Genomic DNA, 12,546 nt, shown 5'->3' with positions numbered 1-12,546 from the left:
TCTTAAAATTAAGTGGTGATCCTAACTGACCTAAGACAGGGAATTTTTACTAGGATTAAATGTCAGGAATTGTGAAAAACTGATTCTAATTGTATTTGGCTAAGGTGTATGTAAACATCAGACTTCAACTGTATCACTCCTCACCTCTCCAACTGATAGCTGATGTGACATGAGAATTGTGGCACAAAAATAGTCACCGTGCTGGTGAGTTTCCCCTTACTATGTAAGGCGCTTTGAGTATCTCAGCTGGTGGAGAAGTGCTATATAAATCCAACCAATTATTGTTAATTATTATCATTTGTATGTGTCTCTCTATTATAAGTGGGAATATTTGGGAACAGATTTCCTCAATTAAAATCAATTGGAGCTGAATTCCAGGTGTTTGTATGGTCTTTTATGTCCAACAATGACAATTCAACCCCCAAAATGTTTTTAAAAATTAATTTATGCTCAAAAAACTTGGGGGGGCCAAATAAATCCACCCGGGCCCGCTGGCTACGAGTTGGGGAACCCTGCTTAATTTATGTCATTTAAGCCCTCCAACACAACATCGGAACTTTTGAACCCTGAGATGCAAACTAGGCTTCTCAGTAGCCACATTAAATGGCGAATGAGTCACCTTTCTTTTGCTCAAATTTGGTTTATTTGCAGTCATACTACCCCAAAACACAACACAGTCCCAGACATACTACAATCCCATAACACAACAACACAGTTCCAGACATACTACAATCCCATAACACAACAACACAGTCCCAGACATAATGCCCCATAACACAACAACACAGTCCCAGACATACTACCCCATAACACAACAACACAGTCCCAGACATACTACCCCATAACACAACAACACAGTCCCAGACATAATGCCCCATAACACAACAACACAGTCCCAGACATACTACTACCCCATAACACAACAACACAGTCCCAGACATACTACAACCCCATAACACAACAACACAGTCCCAGACATAATGCCCCATAACACAACAACACAGTCCCAGACATAATGCCCCATAACACAACAACACAGTCCCAGACATACTACTACCCCATAACACAACAACACAGTCCCAGACATACTACTACCCCATAACACAACAACACAGTGGGTGTGACACCCATACAGACATCATATGTCAGCATTCTCATAATGTTCAGTTGTCCAAACTGTACAATAGCTTCCTCATTGACAGCCCCACCAAGGTCAGTGTGGATTAGCCGACAGTAACCCTATCAGGGCCAGGTCAAAGCCGACAGAGCCCGGTGACAGTAGCTGTCAGCAGGCTCTTTCTAGGGAACCCTATCTGCTTCAGCATGGTTATAGAGACACCTGAAAGGGGAAGACATTTCAAATTGTTTCTCCTTTCATTTCCCTTTGATTTCAGGTGACTCATTTGGTTGACCAATCAAACCGTCTGGATGACTGTGTGTTTGAAACCCATGCTGCACAAAATGCTACACATATTTTCAGTAATTTGTGAGGTTTTCTACCTCACATCCCTCTCTTTGTGCTGGCATTGCTGACCCCCAGATTATTGGGCTGTGGCTTACTTCAACATGACATAGCTCAACTGTGTTCCCATAGGATCGACCCAATCAGAGCACAAAACATTTCTAGTATTTGTCCTGAATGGTTTTAGATTTTTATACTATTTTCTTCAAACAAATTCTTAAGCCCCTTTGTTACAGGAAAGCAATTGTTGTAATCATTTAAAACAAAATACCTCTGATCACAATGTAGCATAATTTGGATAATTGTTTCATCAACTAGGAATAGACTTCTGGGAATCTGAATATCACATCAGTATATTGTTCTGTTTTAATATTACATCAGTATATTGTTCTATGTTATATAAAATACTTCACGTCTCATCAGTTTGTTGCTCTTCCCATAAAATGGTTTGCTAAACATGCATATCTTTAGTAACATGTTAAACAAATTGACTGTGAGCATGCTAGGTGGCAGGGTTGGCAGTGGAACCCGGAGGTTCTAAGCATTCCGAGCAGGGCTGTGCCATGTTCCACTTCACATTGGAGACCTCAGCTTTTCTCACCGTAAGGTACCCATTTACAAAGTGATGGTGCTTTGGGTTTTAAACTTGGGGCGAGGGAATGATTTGAAAGCCCTGTTTTGCCAAACACATGGACGGCTGCTGATTAGGACTTTGGAAGAGACCAGCATACCAGTCTGTCGCCACCCCCTCCCCCTCTACACCCCCCAGGCCCCATTGTACAACACCAAAGACATTTTCTCCACATCCGGAGAAGAAGAATACCCATAAACTCTTAGTAGGGTCACGTCCAGACACACACATCACATTATAATGAACAGCACTCACAAGTCAAGCTTTTACCATGTTTTTGTTTTCCAATAAAATGAGAATTGTTTTGTGATATTCTCTCTGAAGCTGCATTGCTGTGGATAACACAGTTACAAGTTAACACAGAAATGGAATGTCTGCAAGTCATTCTGAGGCCTGAAGACTCTAAACTGTGAAATGGAGCATTCTGTATTCATCCTCTATATGGGTTACCAGCTAGCTGCTAGCACAATGCTATTGTATTATCAGTGTATATGGGTTACCAGCTAACTGCTAGCACAAGGTTATTTTATTTTCAGTGTATATTGTTTACCATCTAGCTGCTAGCACAATGTTGTTGTATTTTCAGTGTATATGGGTTGCCATCTAGCTGCTAGCACAATGCTATTTTATTATCAGTGTATATGGGTTACCAGCTAACTGCATAGCACAATGTTGTTGTATTATCAGTGTATATGAGTTACCAGCTAGCTGGTAGGCAAAGGCAATCGCACATCTGAGCAATCTAATTTGCAGATGCATGGCAACAATTGAACAAGATGAAGGATAAAGGAAACCGCACACTGCTCTTGATAGTATCATATTATCAGTATGGCTAACATGGGATAGCCATGTCATATCTCTGTTGCTACAGTTATGGCCAGTTATGGCATTTTCTTTGGAGTTTGTGTAGCGTAGTGGTATTATAGGTTAGCAGCTAGCATAAGACGGTTGTTTCCAGCAACCAGGTCAATAAGAGCATTGTCTCTATGAGACGCTTGGTACACAATGAAAAGTCCCTAGTGGACTAACCTGATATGACGCTTGGTACACAATGAAAAGTCCCTAGTGGACTAACCTGATATGATGGCTGGTTACATAAGAAAAGGGGTGGGGAAAGAAAGAGCGGGAGAAGGAGAGACAAAGGAATTCAACTACCGTACATACAGTGGATTAATACGCTCATCGTAAATATGGATATTTAGCCCCCCAACAACCGCAAATTTGGATTTAGAAATGCAAAGTACATATTTACGCTTGTATGTCTTTGTCGTCTCAATCTGTTGAAATCGCCCCATCAGTCTGTGACGAATAGTCTGACAGAAAGTCTCTGGTTATGTAAGACTCTGGTTGTCCACCAGAGGTCACCATGTCCTTAGTAGTTATAGTAGATTGTTAGAACACACCACAATACAACACAACACAACATACCACAATACAACACAACATACCGCAAGACTATACAACACAATATACTACAACACAACACAACAGAACACAATACAACACAACACAACATATCATATCACAACACAACACAACATACCACAATACAACACAACACAACATACCACAATACAACACAACACAACACAACACAATACAACACAACACAACATATCATACCACAACACAACATACCACAATACAACACAACACAACATACCACAATACAACACAACACAACATATCATACCACAACACAACACAACATACCACAACACAACATACCACAACACAACATACCAAAAAAGAACACAATATACCACAATACAACACAACACAAAATACCACAACACAACATACCACAATAAATAGACAACAACATACTACAACACAACACAACACAACATACCACAACACAACATACCACAACACACAGCATACCACAATAAAATACCACAACATACTACAACACAACATACCACAATAAATAGACAACAACATACCAACACAACACAACACAACATACCACAACACAACATACCACAACACAGCATACCACAATAAAATAGACAACAACATACTACAACACAACACAACACAACATACCACAACACAACATACCACAACACAGCATACCACAATAAAATAGACAACAACATACTACAACACAACACAACACAACACAATAAAATAGACAACAACATACTACAACACAACACAACATACCACAACACAACATACCACAACATACCACAATAAAACAGACAACAACATACTACAACACAACACAACATACCACAATAAAACAGACAACAACATACCACAACATAACACAACATACCACAACACAACATACCACAACATACCACAATAAAACAGACAACAACATACTACAACACAACACAACATACCACAACACAGCATACCACAACACAACAGACCACAACACAGCATACCACAATAAAACAGACAACAACATACCACAATACAACACAACATACCACAACACAGCATACCACAATAAAATAGACAACAACATACCACAATACAACACAGCATGCCACAACACAGCATACCACAACACAACATACCACAACACAACATACCACAATAAAACAGACACCAACATACCACAATACAACACAGCATACCACAACACAACATACCACAATAAAACAGACAACAAAATACCACAATACAACACAGCATGCCACAACACAGCATACCACCACACAACAGACCACAAAACAGCATACCACAATAAAACAGACAACAACATACCACAATACAACACAACATACCACAACACAACATACCACAAAACAACATACCACAACACAACATACCACAACACAGCATACCACAACACAGCATACCACAACACAGCATACCACAACACAACATGCTACAATACAAACAGCACCACAACACAGCATACCACAATACAACACAACATACCACAACAACACAACATACCACAACACAGCATACCACAATAAAACAGACAACAACATACCACAATACAACACAACATACCACAACACAACATACCACAACACAGCATACCACAATAAAACAGACAACAACATACCACAATACAACACAACATACCACAACACAACATATCACAACACAACAGACCACAACACAGCATACCACAATAAAACAGACAACAACATACCACAATACAACACAACATACCACAACACAGCATACCACAATTAAACAGACAACAACATACCACAACACAACACAACACAACATACAACAACATACCACAACACATCACAACACAACATACAACAACATACCACAACACATCACAACATGACACACCACAACATTCCACAATACAACATATCACAATACATTACAACACAACGTACCACAACATAACACAACAGAGGATTGTACTGCTGGTATATTGTACAACAGAACAGAGGAATATCCTGCTGGTATAGTATACAACAGAACAGAGTAGAGCAGGTTTACCGGAGGTCTGGCCTGCCTAGAGACTGACTGTACTGTACAGTTGAGAGAGAGAGAGAGTATGTTGTGATCTCTCCAGGCTAGATGAGATACTGCCCCCTGCCGTTAGCTCCGTCCTCCTACATCACCACTGCCTACTGCCGCGTCAGCCCCACCAGGGGTCCTGTCCACTCTGTACTGGCTTATAGCTGTGTCCTCAAGTAACCACACGGACCTCTGGTATAATACACTGTTTCACTGTTATCTGACTGGAGTAATCACCAGTTAAAAGGAGAATATTGGTTGTTTTTTATATGACATAATAACAGAGTGGGATGTACATTTCAAAGTGGAAGATGTCTCCAATTAGCAGTAATTGATGTAGAAGTATACGTTGTTATAGTATCACATATAATTATAATAATAAAAATTATTTGATTAATTCATTAATAAGTATTGTAACTATTACAATTCAATTATAATATATAATCAGCATTTAATAATAACAATAATACTTACTTTTAATAATAATAATAACAATAACAATAATAACAATTATGTATTTAAATTATGCTGGGTGTAAATACTAAATATACTGTTAATTTAAGCCACTGAATAATGTATATATTGATGTGTATAATGAATTCAGATTAAAGGAATTTTAATTAGGTGTATGGCACGGCACACTTGACTGAAAACAACGCATTTCAACTGACATTGTGGTATATATCTCTGTGTTGGCTAACTGTACAACAATGTATTAGATGGCTCTCAGTTGAACTGACATTGTGGTATACATCTCTGTGTTGGCTAACTGTACAACAATGTATTAGATGGCTCTCAGGTGAACTGACATTGTGGTATATATCTCTGTGTTGGCTAACTGTACAACAATGTATTAGATGGTTCTCAGTTGAACTGACATTGTGGTATATATCTCTGTGTTGGCTAACTGTACAACAATGTAATAGATCGCTCTCAGTTGAACTGACATTGTGGTATATATCTCTGTGTTGGCTAACTGTACAACAATGTAATAGATCGCTCTCAGTTGAACTGACATTGTGGTATATATCTCTGTGTTGGCTAACTGTACAACAATGTAATAGATGGCTTTCAGTTGAACTGACATTGTGGTATATATCTCTGTGTTGGCTAACTGTACAACAATGTATTAGATGGCTCTCAGTTGAACTGACATTGTGGTATATATCTCTGTGTTGGCTAACTGTACAACAATGTATTAGATGGTTCTCAGTTGAACTGACATTGTGGTCAAAAGTACAGTAGGACTGTGATGAAGACTGGAGGGAGAATTCTGAAAGACATGTTCAGTTTCAGGACAGATTTGAGACGAGGGAGAATTCTGAAAGACATGTCCAGTTTCAGGACAGATTTGAGACTGGACAGAGGCTTTGCCATTTTTGTCGATTATTGAAAAGTTTCAGTTGGTAAATTATTGCTTAATTTAATATATTGTACCCAAAAAAGACCATATGCTATGTGAATCATATCACTGTAGTCATCTCATAACTGGTATTTTGTTTTGAAAAATAAATGATGATTGATGGTGATGATGATGATGAGCCCACTATTTAGCCTCCAAATACCATTCAGCATTTTTTAAACATGAAACTGTCATTGTTAATTGTTAATCTACATATGGCCTCGACATGTATCCACGTCCAACAGATGTCTCCAATAAAACTTGAAATCAGTGAAATAATAGTGTAGTTCGTTGTTGACTTGAGGACCAGGAGAGACCAGCCAGGAGGGAGCAGAGCCTGGAGATGAACCCCAATATGGACTGGTGTCCGACGAGCTGCAGGAGTGGGTTACACCTCCCTCAGGCCGACCGGCACACTGCACACACACACAAACACACACACACAGAGAGACAAGCACACACACACAGACACACAGACACACACTCGGTGCTATAGCTGAACCCCATCTTTCTAATACTCCACTTGACGCAATTATCAACTGCAAGTTGACAAGGAAGAAAAACCTGGAGAATAGTAAATATTACTGTCATAAAAAATGATGTTCAGTCACTGAATATTTTTTTATTTCAATTGACAAGAAGTTTGCGCAATAAATACTGCCTGGATGTTTGAGCATGGGAACGTTATTGTCATTAAAACAAGTGAATTTCCACAATATGCGCAGCTGCAGCAGACTAAAGAACATTGTGCCAGTGAATGTCTTCCCCCTCCACTGTCCTCTCCGTGTTGTTCCAGCCAGGGCTCCATTTCAGAGGGCGGAGATGGAATATTCAGATCAGCTGAGTGACAGCTCGTGTTTTCCACCGTTCTCAGAACTCCACTGGCTCCTTCCTCCAACTCCTCACTTCAGAGTTGAGGCTACTAAAAACATCGGACGCTAGGGGATCGAGACGTCGCCTGCCTCTATGTGCAGGGCACTTTACTGATCTTTTGGGGGTCGCTTTTTAATTATTTTTATTTGAATTGTCTGAAGATCTGTTTAGTGAGCTCATTATTCTACAGAAGTCAATTTTCCGTGCTTTCCTCTTTGGAATCAGCAGCAACAGACTCTCAGTGAGGCATGTCTTACCCCCAGGGTTACCTCTACCAGCCGCCGGGCTCCCTGGCTCTCTACTCCTGCCCGGCTTACGGGGCTTCAGCCCTGGCTGCCCCGAGGAGCGACGAGCTGGCCAGGTCGTCCAGTGGATCAGCCTTTAGTCCTTACCCCGGATCAGCTGCTGCCTTCACGGCTTCAGCCAGCGGCTTCTCCAGCCCAATGCCATACTCCACAGACCCTGCCACGGGATTCCCTTCCTACATGGTATATACTCTACTTCCACTTATTCGTTAGACAACTTGTGTCAGTATGCATACAGGGACAGCCTGGTCGAAAATAATTAGCTCTAATTTTGTCATTTAGTAGCCAACAGTAGAGTATTTGCGTGCAGTGTGCAGAGAGCTACCGTTTCAGAGCGGGTCTAATGGGTTGTACAGTTCAAGGGTAAAATGGATGAGATCCTGCACACCATTATGTATTCGAACATTGTTCGTAGAAAGCATTGCATTTATCACAACGATAAATCATCAAGTGGTACATTATATTGTCTATCGTGTGTGAAAGTTGTAGGCTTGTTATTGTGTTTCTTCTTACTGTGTGTGATGTGTGTTTTCGTGGGCCCGTTAACACAGTGCATGGCTAATTGAGTGGACTTCATTTAGGGAAAAATGCCCCCCATAAAGAATGATATTGGTAAGCCAATGGCCTTCATTGGAATTAGCCTGTAGTCTAATATCAAATCCTTCCAATGGGAAATACAATATATGAAGTTTGTTCTCCATTTTCACAGTCACAAACTATATATGCAATTTAAATTCTTGGAATGTATATTAAATGAAATAAGCGAAATTTGAACATGAAAAGAGGAATTAAAATGCTAATGACATGGTTCTCTAAGCGTTTATAAAAGGTGCACGCACATACGCTGGGTAGTTAATTGGATTTGTGATGCTGTAAAGCAATGATATGCTAACACGTCTCTCTCTCTGACAACAAAACTAATCTAGCTAAAGAAAAGCAGGAAGTTAGGCGGTGATTACTGGAAATTAGTGCAATTACGACGCATCATTTATCATTTATTTAGCATAATGCAATGCGATGAATCAAACCGATAATGATCAGTGTAATACATGCAGTATATAGACCCAGCTCACATTACACATTAAGTGTAACTCTCTATACACACAACCACAATACACAACCTGTTGTGTTTAGTTATGTTTTAAAGTTTTTAATATTTATTACCAAAATTATAAATTATAACAAAAAACGTTCAAAATCATTTTTCCTTTCCAGAGCTCTCCTTACGACGCGCAGGGCATGGCCGGGGCGATCAGCTACCACCCCTACGGTAGCCCGGGATACCCCTACCAGCTCAACGACCCGGCCTACCGCAAGAACGCGACCCGAGACGCCACCGCCACGCTGAAGGCCTGGCTACAGGAGCACAGGAAGAACCCCTACCCCACCAAGGGAGAGAAGATCATGTTGGCCATCATTACTAAGATGACCCTGACGCAGGTGTCCACCTGGTTCGCCAACGCCAGGAGGAGGTTGAAGAAGGAGAACAAGATGACGTGGGCTCCCCGGAATAAGAGTGAGGATGAGGACGATGGAGACGGAGAGAGGAATGATGACCGCTTGGAGAAAAATCTTGACAACAGCGAGACGTCCGCGGAGGATGAAGGTAAACCACGAGACCCAACCCATGACCCAGTTAACAGCGCGAGCTGCGCGGTGCTGTTTTTTATTGACAGTTATCCACAGATGATTAACGACATGATGACAGAGACTAGGTGACACATTTCAGTGGGAAGGCATAATACGGAACGAGTTCTAATTATTATTATTATTATTAACAATAACCATGGCATTCGACATTATTAGGATTACTATTATTATTATTATTAACAATAATAGTAATCCTAATAATGTCGAATGCCATGGTTATTATATGGTAATTACTTCGTCTCAATCTCTTTTTATTTATTTTTTCAGGTATCAGTTTGCAGGTTGATACCCTTACAGACCATTCTTGTTCAGCGGAGTCTGATGGGGATAAGGTGAGCTGTCGAATCGGGGACCTGGTCTGTGAGTCTGGGTCAGATACTAAGGACAAATGTGAGGATGATGATGATGATCACGAACTGGAGAATGATGAACGACACCTAAGCCTGTCACCTAAACCTGTGACATCATCACCACTAACAGGGCTTGAGGCCTCGGTCTTAAACCATCACCACCGGGAAAACAACAACAAATCATGTCTTGACAGCCGAATCTCAGGTCGTCACAATCAAGCCGTCAAACCCAAACTGTGGTCGTTAGCGGAGATCGCTACTTCAGACCCGAAGCAGCAGCAGCATCACCCGGGGCAGACTTGTCCATCCCTCGGTCTTCTAACCTCCACCTCCTCCACCCCCTCCCCGGCCGTCCCTGGCGCTGTGTACTCCGCCTCTTCCATCCTAGGACGACCCATCTACTACACGTCTCCGTTTTACAGTAATTACACAAACTATGGCAACTTCAGCCCGCTGCAGGGTCAAGGGATTCTGCAATATAACTCTGCTAACGACGGACTCAAACAGACTGCTGCTGAGGTCAGCACCATGCATAAACACACCACTGACTCTCTGCTTAAAACGAACGCTAACCACATTGAACAGTTCAGACCCTCACATTTATACTCTAAGAAAGGTACGTAACATGCAATTATAGTTTCAAAAGAAGGACTTGTATTTTATGCATTTGAATTCACTTCATTGGCCTTTGACTGAATATGTGATGTTTTGAAACATATACCTAGTTGTCCCTAAGCAGAAGGCTTATGAAGGCCTCCGTGTAATCAGTGCTAGTGTAGGCCTGAGTTGGCGGTAGCTGTAATGTCGGCCTGTGTGTCAGACTGTCTCTCAGGGCAATAAGCAGAGATATGTTGTTGTCATAAACAGAGGTTCTATTAACAGAACGTCTTGAGACCTGCTCACACAGTAGGAACGCAGCATTACTTAAAAATATCACTTTAGTTGGATTGGTTATTATGGACTACAAATTTTATAATTGGTTACACAATAATTAGATACCATCATGTTTTATTTTAACAACAGTTGTGCAATTTTTTATTATAGTATCAGTGACTGGTGGGCCACTTTCTTGTTATTTAAGACCTTTACCTCTGCAACTCCAGCTCTTACTTAATACAACCTGGGAAGGACTTTAGGACAAACTCTGTGGGCTAAAGGTGAGGTTCTAAAGGTCATGTTGTGGTTCTGATTCAGGTCTATAGGTAGGTGTCACAATTGCTTTGACTAAAGCCCCGAGCCATCACCCCTGCACCCTGGTCTTAACACTAACCTAACTAACCTTTCTCTAAAGGGGAGAGCTGCATCTTGCTCCTCAGACAAGACGCCTGGCCTGCAGCACTACAGCTGTTCTCCTCAGAGACAGGCCCGAAGGATTAATTAAACCTGATTCGGGGTTGGGGGATGAATTAACCCTGACTTATTCTACCATTTCACTTTCGTTTTCATGAGATGTGCGTTGACTGGCTCAGTAAATGTCCCGCTTTATGTGATGATTTTGGAAGACGTTATTTCTCAGGATGCATCTGCTTCATTGCCACGGTACATTATACTTTATATGATGAGAATATTAGGTATACTATAGTTTATGTGAAGATAATATTAGATATATTATACTTTATGTGAAGACAATATTAGGTATACTATAGTTTATGTGAAGATAATATTAGGTATACTATACTTTATGTAAAGTCGATGTTAGGTATACTATACTTTATGTGAAGATAATATAAGGCCTGCTGTATCTTATTTGTAAAGGATGTATGAGGTCTGGAGATGGGGCTGAGGAACCTGAGGAATCCAATACATTTGATATTTATTTTTTTAATGATGGACAATGCTGCCTATAATTTATGCAAGTTGTATTGCAATGGACACTGAACATTGTTTTGTAAATACATTATTCCCGTTTTTATTTGAAACGTATTTGAAAGTTACAGAATCTTGTTAACAAGAGTACTTTTACTAATTTATATCTTATTGTAAATGAAACGCGCTAGTGTGTTATACTGGCGAGTTAGTGCTATTTATTATTCAAAGGAAAACCTAATTAAAATGTTTTCCTCTGTATTTCAATCTGCTTTCATTTTTTCATTCATCTCCTTTATATTGTCGCATGAAAATGTATTTCTCTTTGGTTAGGCTACTACTTTTAGAAATCGAATTATTAATCAAGTGTAAACGATAAGACTTTTGGGAATGGCATAGCCTGTATTAATTGATATGTTTGTTTGAGACAGCACAGTCGAGAGAAGCTTACCTACCACCTATCCGTTTTCTAAAGGGCCTTTTCACGCCATTCTTATAGGCGTTTAGCTGCATCCGGGGACTACTCGTGACCTTGGTTGGGATAAATTATATGCTTATTATAAATGATATACTTATCATTATATAAATGATATACTTATATCCGTGGCTGT

At 40.3% G+C, this 12,546-nt stretch overlaps 1 protein-coding gene across 1 annotated transcript; it reads left to right on the top strand.

The window, feature by feature from the left end:
* The first annotated feature begins 7,933 nt into the window (after window positions 1-7,933).
* Window positions 7,934-12,067, top strand: LOC139394625 (iroquois-class homeodomain protein irx-2-like). The gene is made up of 4 exons (XM_071142727.1): window positions 7,934-8,312; window positions 9,345-9,735; window positions 10,047-10,745; window positions 11,421-12,067. Exons 1-4 carry the CDS (start codon window positions 8,073-8,075, stop codon window positions 11,504-11,506), a joined length of 1,416 nt encoding a protein of 471 aa, XP_070998828.1. The 5' UTR covers window positions 7,934-8,072; the 3' UTR covers window positions 11,507-12,067.
* The last annotated feature ends 479 nt before the right edge of the window (window positions 12,068-12,546 follow it).

This window comes from Oncorhynchus clarkii, unplaced genomic scaffold, assembly GCF_045791955.1.
Source record: "Oncorhynchus clarkii lewisi isolate Uvic-CL-2024 unplaced genomic scaffold, UVic_Ocla_1.0 unplaced_contig_9797_pilon_pilon, whole genome shotgun sequence".
Classification (NCBI taxonomy): Eukaryota; Metazoa; Chordata; class Actinopteri; order Salmoniformes; family Salmonidae; genus Oncorhynchus; species Oncorhynchus clarkii.
This window is presented reverse-complemented; position numbering and strand designations above follow the sequence as displayed.